The sequence below is a fragment of the Neoarius graeffei genome, chromosome 15 (assembly GCF_027579695.1).
Source record: "Neoarius graeffei isolate fNeoGra1 chromosome 15, fNeoGra1.pri, whole genome shotgun sequence".
NCBI lineage: Eukaryota > Metazoa > Chordata > Actinopteri > Siluriformes > Ariidae > Neoarius > Neoarius graeffei.
In genome coordinates this window covers 19,009,113-19,026,648 of record NC_083583.1, presented here as the reverse complement: position 1 = coordinate 19,026,648, position 17,536 = coordinate 19,009,113, and the positions used below count along the sequence as shown (strand labels likewise).

General features: G+C 43.0%; 1 protein-coding gene across 2 annotated transcripts in view; it reads right to left on the bottom strand.

Annotated features, from left to right (window-relative positions):
• The window catches only part of usp47 (ubiquitin specific peptidase 47), a 98,997-nt gene extending 82,863 nt beyond the window's left edge, over positions 1–16,134 (bottom strand). For both annotated transcript variants that reach the window (XM_060940953.1, XM_060940954.1), the window contains exon 1: positions 15,815–16,134. In XM_060940953.1, coding sequence (XP_060796936.1) covers positions 15,815–15,859 — 45 coding nt within the window. In that variant the 5' untranslated portion in view covers positions 15,860–16,134. The remainder of the gene's footprint in view (positions 1–15,814) is intronic.
• Positions 16,135–17,536: the final 1,402 nt, after the last annotated feature.

Here is a 17,536-nt window from a genome sequence, read left to right as displayed (position 1 = left end):
TGAGAAAATCCATTTTTCACCTTATGCTTCTCATTTCAGTTGTGCGAGCTTGTAGCCTGGGCCCGCCCATCCTAAGCGTGACGCAACACGAGAGCCTGTTCCGAGCTTAGTCTGGCCAGACAGGCTATCTACAGCATTTCCAAGCTCCCGAAAAATCGGGAACCAAATCAACTTTGAGCATCTCCAACGGCCCTGGGTAGAGGCGTGTTCAAGGCAGTGACGTAGTAGAACTGCGACCGGAAGCCATAGATCGTTTACAGAATCTATGCCGGAAGCGCTTCATTCACATCACGAACATGGAGCAGCGGCAAGCCTTTGACACAGCGGTAGATGCTGTATTGAAAGCATTCAACGGGAAGTTCTCATTGAAAACGGAACAAAGAGCAGCCCTGGAGGTATTTATTGAAAGGAAGGACGTTTTCGCCTTGCTCCCGACCGGCTTCGGTAAGAGTTTAATCTACCAGTTAGCCCCGTCGCGTCGTATACGTCAGAGGAAAGAGTGATGTGATTGGTTTAAGCTTCGTCACAGCCTTTTCTGGCTTCGACCAGTAGCAAACTGAGGCATTTCAGGGAGGCGGGTCAACCACGGGCTCTGGGAAACGGTTGGGCTTAATAGCTTGGCCAGACCAAATGCTCGCAGAGCTTTGAAGTCGCGTTAGCCAGGCTAGCGAGCTTTGCCTTTTCTGGAGTTTTGTGGGCATTACCATATGCAAATCAGCTGAGCCATGTACGTGTCTGGTAATTTACAGGTTGCGATTGGCATTCATCAACATGCACAACGGGACCTTTCAGGGCGAAAAATTCAACTTCAGTGCTTGGTCGCCACTCGGGCCAGTATCCCGGAATTCTTAGTGGCCCAGAACAAACAAACAAAAATAAAAGCATCCCTGAAATTTCCTCCAATTCAACACAATAAAACCATTTTTACTTGAATAACACCCCACGGTGTTTAACTTGTGCCCTCAGAAATGGCTTGATCAATATTCTGTGCAATTTTTGTTTAGATATTGTACATCATTCAAAACAGTCATTTAGCTGACGTTTTTAATCGACGCGACTAACAGTAAGTGCATGTCGCCTCGGTAGCTAAGAGAATCCAAGAGCGACCAGTGCTGAAGTATTACTGTAAACAAATAGCCTACAAATTCCATCCAATATCTGGAATGATCAGGGTAGTTAAGAAGTTGAAGAAGCTCGGACAAATACACGGATGAGGAATTATTCAAGTACGGTATGTTTATTGTTTCCAAAGTATGACTGCACCTGCATTAAAATGGTTAGCCGATGCTTCTCTGACCGAGCTTTTGCTTCTTGAGCCGATACAAGACGCATCACGGTCCAGTCGGCTGCGAGAGTTCCACCAGACTAGAGCTAGATGTTTATGGTTAATATGGTTATAGTTCTGGCATTTGGCAGACGCTTTTGTCCAAAGCGACTTACAATATATAAAACACTCCAGGCAGATTCTACCGTAACTAGATCCATTAATCACTTGCCCACAAAATAAGAAATTTTTCTTGTCCTTTTTTCAGTGAGGTAATATTTTCAAGATTGAAAACATGGTATTTGGTCTTCTAAAACAGCACGTCACTTAAAAATACACTGAGTAGATCAATAAAAGATTTTTAAAGAATAAAAGTTCTATTTCTTTGACATATCTGACAGACATAACTCCCATTTTAAAAATCACTTTCATTATCCCTGTTGCTATCGTCAGTGAATTTCTGTCAGATGACCTGACGATAGACTCGGCCATTATGGATCTTTGGTAGTTATCGTGTGGAAGCAGGCTTTATAATTTTTGGGTGTCAACAGATAGAGTTGAAATAGATTAACAGTGAAAAAACTATTTCGTTCACGAGAGAAGCCCACAGTTATTGTTAAAAAATGCTATCGTCAGTCTGTCAGTCAAACGCACCTGACGATAGCAAAATTCAAGCCCTCACCACGCACATGTTGACTGACGCAAAGAGGAAATTCTACTGCGCATGATTTTTGTGACAGCGGACATTTACTTCCGGGCAAGACTTGGAGTTCTGACAGCTAGATTTCATCAAATAAATCAAGGTAAGATTTTCAGTCAGCTATCCTGATGATAGAAATTTTTGACGATAGAAACATTGAGAATATATTTGTGCATTCATATTTAAATTTTTCTGGAGGAAAACTATTGTAAGTTGAGATAAATCAGAGCCACTTGCGACCCTTTCAGCCGACAGGCCATTTCAATGTGTTATTTCCCCGCGAAAGTGACACAGTCGTGTCTATCGTCACTGTTCTGAAAATTATTGTTGATATTTCAATTCTGAAAATAAATTTTATCTTTATTTCAATATTTTATTTTATTTGGTTCTAGTGATGAGGTATTTAATATTACTAAATTTGTCAGATTAATAATGTAAGAAACAGTTTTGTTGCTATTGTCATCTAGAGTGTCTGTCAGAATATGATGGTAGACGTTAGTTCGTTTGTCAGATTTTGATGATAGAAACCGATGTGTTTCTATTGTCATTTAGCATGTCTGTCATGTCAGGCTTTTATTAATTAGTTACCAGGACTACTGTCCTAAAATTTACTGTGAATGTCCAAGACCCCAAATGCTACTAGAAAAACTTAATAGAATGATCAAAATAATCAATTCAGCAATTTAAGGAGATGGGACTTAACTGGCCTCTGTTATGGTAGAATCTGCCTCCATTATTAGTAAACCAATACAATAATCCAATCGCTCTACTCGGACATCGTCTACCTTCCAGATGACAGCTGCTGCATGACCGCAGGATTTATTTCCCTTTTTTTGCTCGACTCGGCTCAACCTCAGCCTTTAAGCAAACAAACTCGCCCTCTCTTACACGTAATTTTGCCAATTTTATTTCTGTGTAGATAATTGGACGCCTCCGTGCTTTTGTAGTTCCTTAGCTCATCGCCATCAACGCTCTCGTTAAGAATAAAATAATTGACCATGTTAACGTAGCTGACGTCAGGACAACTTCATGTCGTCTAGCCGTTCCGTGCGGGTAGTCGGATGGGGCACTTGGATCGTATTATCCCCAGAACACATCAGAAAATCAGACTTGTGTAACCACCTTTGATCTCACCTACCTAGCAGTTAGCTACAAACGTCAACACAGTGGAGCGGAAGAAAGATCCCGGCTTCCGCTATGACGCAGCAATGAATTATGGGAAAGGTCAGAGTATGGGAAAGTTGTGGACATCGTCGAGCGATCTGAAAACTCACAAATGGCTTTGAATTTTGCACTTTAGAACTAAACTTTTACTAGAATTCACGAACTTAGAGTTGAGGAAAGGAAATCAGAGGAAAAAGGTACTTCAAGGAAGGAACATTTTATTTATTTATTTGTACTTCTCAAATCGTAGTCGTCAACCCAACTTTTAGTGGCCCTGGCCACTTGCTGATCGCCACTGGGGCCATTATTAAAAAATGTTCTGTTTCTGGTCCACCGGCCGGGTGAGTGTCGTTTGTGCAGTTGAAATTTTTTTTTTTTAACGCCGGTTTTTCGACATTTTTTTTTTTGGGTTCGTAAATCTAAAATCGAACTTGACATTTACGCATTCCTAGGGCTTTCCACTAAGGCTCATACTAGCCAGCCATGACAAATAAGTAGCCAGCCGGGGGGGAGTAAACAAAACTAGAGACAATTCCCCTGTGGGAAATGGTAAGAGTGCTGCAGGGCGCGTATCGCAGGCTATGAGGCTCTGATGCTCTGAGCCTGTGTGTGTTTGAGAGAGAGAGAGCAGCCCCGCCCCTCTCTGCTCCCTGAGTGGAGCTCGCCGCCTTGGTAACGGTGCTCAGGTGCAGGGCAGAGACACAATATGACAAGCAAAGAGCGCTTTTTCTCAGAGTTCCCTCTCCTCGAACAACGGTGATTTACACAGAAACGAAAGGAGCTATGGAGCACTTGCATGTGACGTCACAGCTGATCCAGATTGTGACAGACGCCATCTTGTCGGTTAAACGCCATATTTCCGCCTTCTACTTCTACCTTTTCTTCTGAAAAACCCTACTATATACAATTCTACTACAACGGCTGCGGCTACAAGCTCTCCCTACCTGTGCACGTTTATGTTTTTTGTGTGTATTTTTGCGTGTTGCTCGTCTGTACCGGACTTCAATATCCACTACAACCGTATGGACTTACTGGACATCAGTTTCCAGCAGAAAATGACGGTTTGTCGCGATTTCCATCGCATGCACAACATTCCGGACGAGATAGCGAGACCAGCGGGGTCTCCGTGGATTGTTATCGGGTCTGGCAGGCGAAGGAGAACTACAAAAAGGTCCGTGTGTCGGACATTTTAAGTACCTTTGTGAAAGTTTTGCAAATGTTGCAGTCAGCATTTAAAATGCTAACTTAAAGGATATGGGACATGAAACAAATGCACGCTATATCACTTTCTGTCCATTAAAAATATGAATTAATTGCATCAACAAATACAAAATCCTCTATTAAATTCAGCAAAATCGTTATATTCGTGATGATTATATGGCATTTCTGCTCGACTTCCGATATGCATTTTCTACAACCGGAAGAGCCGCTGTAACGTGATCATACATCACAAAAACTTTCGGGCACAGCACAAGCGGGTAGATGAATGGAGAAGTGGATGACAAGAAAATTGTTTTTATAGTCTTTAAAGTACATTGGACATCATGGTGTATTGTGCTGCTTATGGTTGCAATAATTCCAATGGGAAATGCCCTGGAGTAAGTTTTTTGCATTCCCCAAGGACCCGAAGCTGAGGAAAGTGTGGGCTCACTACTGCCATAGAAAAAACTTTGCACCTACTGTTTCCCACAAACTGTGTTCGGACCATTTCACAGAGGATTCTTTCAACTTTAATACTCAGGTACTGAGCGATATTAATTGCCAAGCCAAATTTAAGAGGCTACTTAAAAATGGAGCCGTTCCCAACGTCCCAATTCAGGAACAAGACGGCGGAGTGAAACCAGAAGTGCTACGGCCACCACGAGGTGCACTCGCTAAGCGTCTGAAAGCTGAGGTAAGGATTAGTATTATAATTTTGGGTGTATCAATTATTGATTATCATAATTCTGACTCATTTACTCTTATATCTGTCCTTCTTTGTTTACGTACCCAATCGAAGAGTTGTGGTGAAGTTGAAGAGTTTTTTTTTAACTTTTATTTCATTTTATTATTCTATATTTTATTTCTACTATTGTTTAATTCTTATTATTTTTCTTCCCCATTTATTTTATGTAATTTTATTATCTATCGCTTACTGTTTTGCTTTTACTTCTGTAAATGGACTCTGGAAGCATTGTATCTCAATCAATCTCGAAAAATATCAGCAAAAAAAAAAAAATAGCTTGCAACGGACTTTAGCTAGATCTGATGAACTTTCAATGTATGATACAAAAATAATACTTCTTTCAACAGATCATTAGCCTTTGAGCAGAATTGTTTTTAACTTACCAGGAAGTGTTATCGAGCCGACCGCTTTCAGTTTCATGAGGGCTGAATGAACTCTCACTCTGATAATCATCTGACCCGTCAGAGTAAAGATAAGATCCATGTTCATGTGAATTTCCAGCTATCGGTTCGAATTGATAGGGTCTAACTTCACATCTCTGTGAAACATCGGGAATGTCACTGTCGATTCTGTCCATTTCGGTAACCTGTTTACATTAGACTCCCAAGCGCTGGCTCCTTGGAAAGTTTTTGTGACGTCACGGGTCACGTGACCACCTAGCTCATTAACGAATCCTTGTTTTACGCTGATGTATAAAAAAACTTGAATAATGTGATGATTTTCACATTTTTGACGCCCTGCAGTGATTTAGATGGCATTTCTTATGTCCTTTATACATAATTATACCCAGAAAAAAAATCCATGTCCCATATCCTTTAAAGTTTTTGTACAAGTTTCAGTTGATTAAACTGTCATTTTATTAAATGTGTCTGCTTTTGTAATAAAAAAAAGTACTGAAAGAAAAAGCAAACACAGCATTGCGATTTCTTACCCATCCATTTAAAAATTATATATATATCCCTCCTGAAAATTTTTTTGCTCACCCGGTGGACAGGAAACGGATTTTTTTTAAGGATCGCCTGGTGACCAAGGCTACGTTTACATTAGACCGTATCTGTCTCGTTTTCTTCGCGGATGCACTGTCCGTTTACATTAAACTCCCTGGAAAAGCCAGGAAACGGGAATCTGCCAGCGTCCACGTATTCAATCCAGATCGTGTCAGCTCCGGTGCTGTGCAAACATTGAGAATACGCGAATACGCTGTGCTGAGCTCTAGCTGGCGTCTCATTGGACAACGTCACTGTGACACCCACCTTCCTGATTCGCTGGCGTTGGTCATGTGAGGCGACTGCTGAAAAACGGCGCGGACTTCCGCCTTGTATCACCTTTCATTAAAGAGTATAAAAGTATGAAAATACTGCAAATCACACACGGACTGGCCATTGGGAGTAGCGGGAGTTTTCCCGGTGGTTCAGTGTGGGCCGGCGGAGGAAAAAAAAAAAAAAAAAAAAAAAAAAAAACAGTTGCGCGCTGGCCTTTAATATGATAAGCAATGTTAACAGTTTCTTAAAGAAACTGTTAACATTGCTTATTACAGTTGCGCGCTGGCCTTTAATATGACAAGCAATGTTAACAGTTTCTTAAAGAAACTGTTAACATTGCTTATCATATTAAAGGCCAGCGCGCAACTGTTTTTTTTTTTTTTTTCTCCGCCGGCCCACACTGAACCACCGGCCCACCGGGAAAACTCCCGCTGGCCAGTCCGTGTGTGCTGCAAATACTGATGCAAATACTGCCCATTGTGTAGTTATGATTGTCTTTAGGCTTGCCATCCTTCCACTTGCAAGTAATAAGTGATATGCGCTGGGATCTCTCACACAGCGGCTCAGTCCCGAATCGTGGCTTGTGCACTTCACTCGCGCGCTGTGTGAGCTGCACAGGGCCGGAGTGCGCACCCTCCAGAGGGCACTCGCTGTTCAGGGCGGAGTGATTTGGAGCGCAGGATGCCTGCAGAGCCGAGCGTATCCGTGTATTAGGCTTGCCATCCTTCTACTTGCAAGTGGTGAGCCTTGCGCGGCTTGCCATCCTTCTACTTGCAAGTGGTGAGCCTTGCGCATGCCCTAAATGCACTGGGATCATGTTACGCGCTGTCTGAAATGCACTGGGATCACGTTACGCGCCGTCTAAAGTCATGTGATTAGCGTATCCGCGTATTGGCGTTGCTGTGTGCACGGCTAATGGTTTTAGTGTAAACGCGAATCGTTTTAAGAACGTTAATCTGATGATCCGCTGATTCGAAGTAATGTAAACGTAGCCCAAGTTTCAACCTTGCACTTTTGTAAATCTGGCAGATATTTTTTTTTCTTGCCTGGTTCGGCTTACATGAAGATTTAAAGACAACTTCACCAAGTGATTGAAACTCGAGGCCCAATAAGACCATTCTTGGATTGATTCAGAGTGCTGCAAAAAACACCTGCCACGAGAAATAAAGACGACAGCTTCTCTCCAAATCACTCCTTCACTATTATCTTCCTGTCAAGCTGAGGATTTTACTCATCAGTAACATAATGCACACCCAGAATGCTGACGAACCATTCAGCACTAACCCTCTGACGAACTGCTACAACGCTGCTAACAGGTGGTCCCTTTTCAGCCGCGCACGCAACGAGCATACGGGCTGCTCATAACCCGCTTCGGAGCCGAAGTATTCACCGCTACATCACTCTCAAAAACCAAACATTCATTTCGAGACAGTGGCATGCTGGGCATCGATCCAGGTTTCCTCTGTACGCCTTCAAGAGGAAGGGTGTGAAGCGAAGTAAAATTAGATCGTTATTGAGAAGTTGGCAAGAGACCCATCAGCATGTTTTAGGTGAAAAGGAGTTCAAGTGACTCATTATGAGAAAGAGGACTAGTAGATACAAATCTCTTGGCTTTCAAAAGATGTACAAGATTTCATTCTAGCATTTAGATTTGATTATTTGCTGATCATTTTTGGGGACTTTCGTGGGACCAGGCACAAGTTCATTTCTAACCTTTTTCTTTTTTTTTTTTTGGGGGGGGGGGGGGCGTCTTGGAGCAGTTTAGAAATAAACTATTCACAGTCATAATCGAGAGCGAGAGATATTTTACTGTCTGAGAAGGGTACACAGCAGCCCTGGAGCTTGAGCCAAGTCTCTGACTACAGCCTGAAAGTATCGCTTGACTTTGACGCAGTCACTCCAAGCTACAGATAAATCGACTGAAACCTTACACTCAACTTTAAGAAGGGGGGGGAGAACCACCACCCTCACCTACTCTTATTTAACCTGGTGAATTATCAAACATGGCTCAGAGAAACCTTACACTGCAGATTTAAAAAGTGCTGGCTTCGGAGAGGTTTTATTCCAACGCATGAAGAAAAATCATTCCAGGAAGCGTTAATGCTTGAGCTGGTTTTAGACTGTGGAATTTTACCCGTCTTTTAAAGGAGAACTGAAGTCATTTTTTTAAACTTGCTTTATTTCTTAAATGTGTTATTCAATTGCGTTTTCGGTTTTAGTAACCTTAGGTGGGGTTTACAGTAGACCGTATCAGCAGATCAGCAGATTAACGTTTTTAAAACGATTCGCGTGCACACAGCAACGCCAATACACGGATACGCTCGGCTCCGCAGGCATCCTGCGCTCCAAATCACTCCGCCCTGAACAGCGAGTGCCCTCTGGAGGGTGCGCACTCCAGCCCACAGAGCGCGCGAGTGAAGCACACGAGCAGTGATTTGGGACTGAGCCGCTGTGTGTGTGATCCCGGTGCATATCGGGCATGCGCGTCACTTACCACTTGCAAGTGGAAGGATGGCAAGCCTAAAGACAATCATAACTACACAATGGGCAGTATTTGCATCAGTATTTGCAGTATTTTCATACTTTTATACTCTTTAATGAAAGGTGATACAAGGCGGAAGTCTGCGCCGTTTTTCAGCAGTCGCGTCACATGACCAATGCCAGCGAATCAGGAAGTTGGATGTCACAGTGACGTTGTCCAATGACGACGCCAGCTAGAGCTCAGCACAGCGTATCCGCATATTCTCAATGTTTACACAGCACCGGACCAGACACGATCTGGATTGAATACGTGGACCCTGGCGGATTCCCGTCTCCCAGCATTTTAATGTAAACGGACAGTGCATCCGCGAAGAAAACGAGACAGATACGGTCCAATGTAAACTTGGCCTTACATCGTGACTCGTACTAGCAAGCAACTGCAATTAAATATTATACTTATACAATTCGGTTTTTAGCCATGTTGAATTTAGTTTGTTTGGTCCATGGCAGGCGTCACTTATCCACATGATCTTCACGAGACTTGTGCGAGACTTCGAAACTTGAAGTGTCAGCGCCGCCATTTTGAAAACTGTTTTCCAAACGAAGTATTGCACAAAAACGAATTTAAATGCCTACTTTTTTTTTTTTTTAACTCTCCTGATTGCTACCAATCACTTCCGTTTCCGGTTGAGAGTACGCCGTGTGCATTCTGGCTGCTGCTTCTCACCGGAGCTTTTGTTATTTCATTTTATTTTCTCTTGTTTGATGTTTTTGTTTGAGCGTTTTGTCCGCCGGTTGGGTTGTATTTCCGGACCCAGTTTTGGGCGCCGGTTCCCTCCAGGCCTTGGTTCACTGTAGGTGATGCCTGTGCTCCCAGCTACGGACTGCAGTGAGCTTGTTGCTCATTTTAACATCGTGGTTGTCCAGCAGTGCTTTAGTGTTTGGCGTGATGTTCCAAGCAATGATGTTCGGTGGCGTCGCAGCAGCCATGAAGGCAGTTTGGGACATACAAGCGCTCTGCGTGGCGGTGCGTCTGTGCTCACTTTGTGGATCCATGGCGCGGTGTTCCCAGTGATGCCGCCTGGCGGCGGCACAACAGCTGCGCGAGACTTGTTTTTGTGCGCCTTTTGGTGGAACTGTGGTTGCTACACCATTGGAATGACATCTTGACCTTTATTTAGTCGACTCCCCCCCCCCATAACCGTAACGCGACCTTGGGTTTTGAGAAAGGCGCTATACAAACTGAAATCATCATCAAAACAAACAAACCTTTCAGCTTGATTACATCAGCATTCGAAAGAGGGCATGCACGTCTTTTGACGATGTTGGCCACTTTGATTTCCGCTGTACGTTTTACTTCCGTCCTACGATGTCTCGCACAGGTCTCAACGAATCTTGTTTAGGGCCATTGCTTTGACATATAGACTGATATATTACATAGCACATTTCAAACACTCATAACTTGCTATAGCAGTGACAAAACGGTTATCAAAAATGCATTCCTATATTTAATAAAATGAGAAACAGAATTTTGATTTAAAAAAAAAAAAAATTTGCCTTCAGTTCTCCTTTAAGACTACTGCTTGTCACACTGTTCAAGACGATCCCAAAAAACTCCTGGCTGAATTCTTTAACAGGATGAACAGTAACACGTTGTGTCCGTCAGATTCTAATAACAGCTGAGCTCAAATAAAAAACACACTTCAACCATGGTGAGCAGAAAAGCATCTCAGAACAAGTGGAGCAGTCACGGGACGTGTTTTATAACCACCAGTCTCTAGTCAGGATCAAAGAAGGTCTTTATGATGTGTGATTTTGTCTCCAACAAAATCTAGCAGAAAATCTTACAATGTAAAGGAGTGGTGAAGCATGGGTCTTATTTTTTGGGTTGTTTTTTTTTGCATGTGTGTGTGGAGGGATAAGCGGTAAGCAGTCACTCGCTCACACAGCTTATAAGAAAATGTGATTTGGATTGGATTAGTTTCACATGTGGAGGTTAGCTAAGAATTCCTGCAGGAGAATCTCTGGTGCTGTGTCCGAAATCACTCACTCATTAAACTACTCCCTATCTAGGGAATTACTATATAGAGGACTATATAGTGAGCTCATTGATAAAATGGAGAAAAAAAAAAAAAAAAAAAAAAGACACTTTCGGACACTACTCTGCCACGCCGTTATTTCCGTCATTACTGTCGCACAATTAAAACGTGCTAGATCAGTCGGCTGGTGGGTTTTCAAAATAATAAATACACGCATGTATTTTTGTGATAAATTCATATTATACTGTGCGCATTTCCCACATTAATCAATACAAAGTCCTGCAGCTTTCAGTTCTTTTAAATCAAGGCTAATACGTTCTTTGCTGCTGCCTTTTATTAAATCAAATTTGAGGCTTTTGATTAATTCCTGGCTCTGCACTGTAACTTATTCTTGTATTTTATCTGTCATTCTATTTTAGCTTATTTTCTATTCGATTACTATTTTTAATTGTACCTGAAATGTCCATTCACCCCAACACCCCCCAGCGTGACCACATCGCATGATGGTGTAAATATTGCTTGGTGAGGGATCATCGGTTGTACACTACTTTTCACAGTGCATTGTGGGATACTATGAGTCCACTATATAGGGTGTAATAATTCTCAGTATACATTTAGACAGCACTATAAAATGGCAAACTCGCTATTTTCGGACATAGGGCGGGATTCGATTCCCATCCAAACCCAAGACGTCAGTCATTTTCTTACAGACTGCCTGTTCCTTAGAAGACCACTTTATTTTCTTCATGGTCCGGTTTCCATCAAATCCTGCGCTCTGATTGGCTGGCGAGCAAATCCGTATCCCACGATACGGACCCCAGTTATGGACCTCTGGCGACACGCTCGTTCACAACAAACATAGTAGCACTTTGTCAATATTTATCTTTTTTTTAAATAAGATTTATTTATAAGATTATCAAAAATCTTATAAATTTTTGCCAGCATTTCTCAGGAGAATAGCATTAATTTTACAGCATGGATAGTGATAACAGTCTTCACAGCGAAAGCGAGTTTTACTACCCTGAGGAAGAAGAAATAAAAGAAAACATTTCAGGAGAAAGCTAAAAACCTCTAACTGTTGCTAACGCCGAGCAAAAACATGGCTGAATCCTGAACGACTCAATTTTGTATAAATAGGGGACTACATAGGCGGCAAAATGTAGTTTTTTTCCTGCCATGGAAGTGCACTTGTATTCCGAGGAGGAAGCCATTTGCATTACAGCCATGAATGAGGATTCAAAATGGCGGCTCGGCTCTCCCTTTCTGTTAGAATTTGGTAAAGAAAAAATAAAATATTATTTACCAGCTTAAGGTCGGTCCGTATGGTGAAATACCGTGACCTCGGCCTTGAATACTGATCTCAGCCCAGAGGGCCTCGCTCAGTACTTTCAAGACCTCCGTCACGGTATTTCATGATACGGACCTCCCAGCTGGTAAATAAAATATGTAGTTTACCTTCTTCAGAACAACCGAAAGAAATACCTGCAGGTAATATAATAAAACCCTGCCTGAATTGATGTTGGTCATATATTTAATTTTAGTATAAATACGTTTATGTTGGCCGGGTAAGAGTGGAAGATACTATTATGAAATATTTCTTTGCCAAGATCATAAGCCACGATATTAATTCTCTCTTCTCAAAATGTGTTTACCACACATTGACATTCATAGCATTCCATTTTCACTTGGAATTTCTTGTGTTTTATTACAGTTTATACCAAAGCACTGTTATATTCTTGAACCAGAAACTGTTGATTAAAATTCTTTATGATAAATACACAGGTGATTATAGGAAATTACGCAATAGTCCGATTTTCTTGACAAACTTCCTGAGAATCACCTCGAGTGACTCAGCAAACTGGCTGCAAATTGCTTTGTCACACTGAGTGAGGAAGAATTACAAAACAATGAAAGAAAATGCTGCTCCTACAAGCACTACGATGTTACAAAGTTCGGTCGAAAACTATTCAAAGGTAAGGTGGAATCGTGATTTATTTTATCCATTTCAAAACAAAAGTATTTTATACGAGTCGGCGTAGATAAGCGACAAGTCTGCTCATGCCTTTATTACATTTGCAAGCTATTATTCACTGAAATTCACTTTGGCTTCAGCGAATCATTGTTAAATTTTATATTGGGGGGGGGGGGGGGGGGGTTCTCTTTTTATTAAGTACATGTTTGAGCTCATAGGAAGGCTATAGCAAGTCAAGTAACCACTAGGGCTGTAACGATACACCCAACTCACGATTCGATTCGTATCGCGATTTTTGACCCACGATTCGATACGCCCACGATTTTTTTTAAATGTTTTTTTAAAGTAGTAAATTTGACTTAACATTTACTTACTTACATTAACTAATAACAAATAATTCAGACCACTGCAGAGAATGAGTAATATGTATGCAAAAATGAACAAATGTATATCCAAAGATTGTTTAATTTCTCAAAATAATACTGTTGAGCCGGAAGCTCTGTTTTTTTCGGTTCTGAAAAAGTCATTTTTCCAAATCGTGTAAATCCATTAATATTTTTTTTTTGGGGGGGGGGGGGGGGGGGGGGGGTATAGGGGTGGCTCTCTCACTGTCTCACTCTCATAGGACCAATGATTTTCTGTGATCGCGGAAAACAGATGGAAATTACGGAATTTTTATGGTGAAACATTGCTCGCGTGTCAAAATGTAACTGCCGCAGAAGGCTTCCGCCCAAGCAGACATGCCTTCAGTGTTGCCAGATATTGCTAACGTTTTCCACCCCAAAATATGTTCAAAACCAGCCAAAAAGCACCTAAACCTGCCCAATCTGGCAACACTGCATGCCTTTCCGGTCAAGTGATTGTGATTGGCTTGTGGCACACCTAGCCAGCCAATGAGCTGCTTGTTTACAGATTCGCTCCCCGCGTCGCAACCAGAATGGCGACCGCTTAAAAGAAATGAATGCTCTGCCAGTGGCGAGTGTGGACGTTGCGTGACTCGCAGAAGATTGTCGCAGGTCGGCAAAAAAACGACTTACTAATAGATATAAAAAAAGTAATTTAAGTAAGTTTAAAATGTAATTTAAATAAAAATTAAAGTATTCATAAATTGAAGTTTGGAAGCGCCTCTGTTTTTGGGCTGAGGAGAAGTTTGAAAGGGTGTACCGCGATTCTGCCTTCTTGTATCGCGATACGGATCGTGGCTCTGCGTATCACGATTTCGATACGCATATTATTACAGCCCTAGTAACCACTCTTACCCCTTTTCCACCAAATCAGTTCCAGGGCTGGTGCTGGTTCACAACTCGTTCAACTTGCGAGCCAGCTGAGAACCAGTTTGCTTTTCCATAGCTCGCGGTGCTAAGGGGAGCCACGTCATTACGTCGCTACGTTTGCATAAACCTTGGTGCGAATATCGAAGCAAAAACAACACAGAAGAAGCAGCAGCAACAACAATAACAACAGATGACTTTGCGTTTGTACGGCTGCTGCTTCTCGTCGCTTAAAAATGGCGATCTTTCGCGGTCTTGCTATTGTTGTTGTCTTAACAACTCCGCCCCCCCCGCTGACGTAAGCGGTTCTTTCCTCTGGCCCAGCAGAGAGTTGATGCTAGCCTGGAACCGGTTTTTCTGGCCCCAGAGCCAGTTCTTTGTCAGGTGGAAACAGAAAACCCGGTTCCAAACTAAGCACTGGCCCCCGAACCAGCCCTGGAACTGCTTTGGTGGAAAAGGTGCATCTGTACAGGTCGTGGTGAGCAGAAAAAGCATCTCAGAACATACGGTGAACTATAAGGCAGATTTGCTACAAGCAGAACACCATACCAGGTTCTCACTCATATCAGACAAGAAAAAGAATCTGACAGACGCTCAAAACAAACATGACAGATGAAGATGAGAAAAAGGACCAGATGAAGTTGTCGTCAGTCACATCCTGCATTCTCTGTTGAAGGAACCTCAGAAAAAGACAGACACATCATGGGAAATTTGACTATGTAGGACGTGGTGAGGAGGAATGAAAAAAAAGGTGTGAAAATAAGTCGGTTTATTAGCTCAGGGTGATCAGATTACGACCAAGAGAAAGAAAAACCCACAGCAAGACAGTCCTTTTAAGAAATCCATTCTCTCAAGTCTCGCCTTTCATTAGTGAACTTCCAGTAAATAACTCGCTGGCTGAGCTAACACCAGTGTCAAGTTCAACCACTCAAACTAGCCTTGTAGTATTATTTTTTATTTATTTTTACTGCTGAACTCATTTATGATAACTAAGACCTACTAATTAACACAGCTGATATGTTACCTGACGGTATTAAATATAAACAGTGGAAGAATAGTAGCGAATTAGCTAGTTCGGGTCCTCCTCTGTCTGTCGTTAGCATGTTTGTTTTACTTGCCTTATTAGTTAGCTACCTAGCAAGGCAGTGTAGCATTAAACCAGAACGCTTTATGAATTCACAAACTACTCGACACGTTAGTTAATTAACAGTTTATACTTAAAATACATGTCAAACATCGTGTTATTCGGTCGGGTGTGTTTGTATACATGTCTGTTTTATAAACCGAAAAACAAAGCAAGCAAACAGTTGTTAGCTAGTTAGCAAAGTGCAACTAGCTAGCTCACAAACATAGCTAGCTAACTAGCGCTCTCTCACTCACACGCATATATATGTATAGAAAGATAGATAGATACAGTCCAATTCGTTATTAGCCCTGTTTCTAAGACATTACTGAAACGTTATACATTTTAACACGATAATTCTTTGTTGTTAATACCAGCTAAGGTACTGAAGCTAATGTTTGCTAATGCTAACGCACTTAGTACGCTAGCCAAAGGCGCTGCGTATAGGCTGAGCTAGCGCAGATGCGTAACAACGCGTCATTTGTGGTTCTTTACACCGTTTTGCTAACAAGCAAATCTGCAGCAGGGTCAAAAACAAACTGATTTGATGCACAGCATGTCAGTGTCTGTCTGTCTGTCTGATTTCCTCTCACCTCTTTGGGTACGAGCTGGTTCTCTTCGCTGGGCACCATTTCCATTCGGGCGACTGACTGTTAAACGCACATCAACCCCAGGACTCTGATGTCAACAGCGACTTTGTGCAGCCGTTTGGATAAACATCATTCACACTCGCGATCCAAAAACCCAGCCGGATGCTGCCACCAGACTGTCCGCTTCTAAAACTTGTTCACGAACCGCAGACACTTTCCCCTTCTTTCTATTTTACTGCAAACCACAAACAAGCAAATCAATGAGCGCTAAAAATGGCCGTCTCTCAGTGTGCGCGAGATTTCAGCTCCATATCTGCGTCACTTCCTAAACACGGACTATTTTGATGTGATGACGTCGATGCGACGTCACGACCTTAATGAGGTGGGGAGGGGGAGGGGTGTTAAACGCAATTAATCCAGTTTGATCCCGTCATTTGTTGCATCTCCCATAACGGAACAGAACCGTCACGTATTTTAACGTGGTGTCATGTATTTTCTGATATTTGTTTTCTGAGTTTTTATATGCTGTTCCGTCCCGCAAGACCATTTTTGTGACAATTTACATCATGTATATTATTTTTATTATTTGGTTAGCGCTGTCGCCTCACAGCAAGAGGGTCTGGGTTCGAGCCCAGTGGCTGACGAGGGCCTTTCTGTGCGGAGTTTGCATGTTGTCCGCCCGGGTTTCCTCCGGGTGCTCCGGTTTCCCCCACAGTCCAAAGACATGCAGGTTAGGTTAACTGGTGACTCTAATGCCGCTTTTCCACTACAAACGCGGCTGAGTCGGGCTGAGCCGTGCCGTGCTGAGTTGGGTTGAGCGGGGCTGTTGGAGTTGCATTTCGACTACAACCGCGCTGAACCGTGCTGGCTGGAAGTGGGTGGACACATTGGGTGGAGTTAGCGAAAGTGGGTGGACGTCACATGATGTCGTTAAGCAGCGCAAACAGTGACATCAGTGAGCTTTTAAGCGGTAGTCTCACGACCCGAATAGTAAACAATAAACATGGAGTCGTTAGTGTTGCTGGTCTTGGTGCTGTGGCTTGTTGTCACCGACAGCGCCAACAGATACTGGCAAGAGCGTATAGATGAGGCGAGGCGCATAAGGCTTCAGAAATTCTCGTAATTCGTAATTTTTCTTCTTCCGGGTTTACGGTGTTTACAGATCCCAGCGTGCTCGCGGGGCGTGTGTGGGCATGTGAGGACACTCCTCCTCACCAATCAGTGCACAGGGGAGTGTCTGCTCACGCCCCCAGCCTCACTCGGCTCGCTTTGGCTCGCTTCAGCCCCACTCCAAAACCGTGCGAGTTTTAGGGGCTAAGCAGAGCTGAAGCGAGCCGAGTCGTGCTGTTCTTTGGTAGTCGAAACGCGAGCCATGTCGGGCTGAAGTGAGCTGAAAAAGGGTAGTGGAAAAGGGCCATAAATTGACCGTAGGTGTGAATGTGAGTGTGAATGGCTGTCTGTGTCTATTGGCCCTTTTCCACTACCCTTTTTCAGCTCACTTCAGCTCGCTTCAGCTCACTTCAGCCCGACACGGCTCGCGTTTCGACTACCAAAGAACAGCACGACTCGGCTCGCTTCAGCCCTGCTTAGCCCCTAAAACTCGCACCGTTTTGGAGTGGGGCTGAAGCGAGCCAAAGCGAGCCGAGTGAGGCTGGGGGCGTGAGCAGACACTCCCCTGTGCACTGATTGGTGAGGAGGAGTGTCCTCACATGCCCACACGCCCCG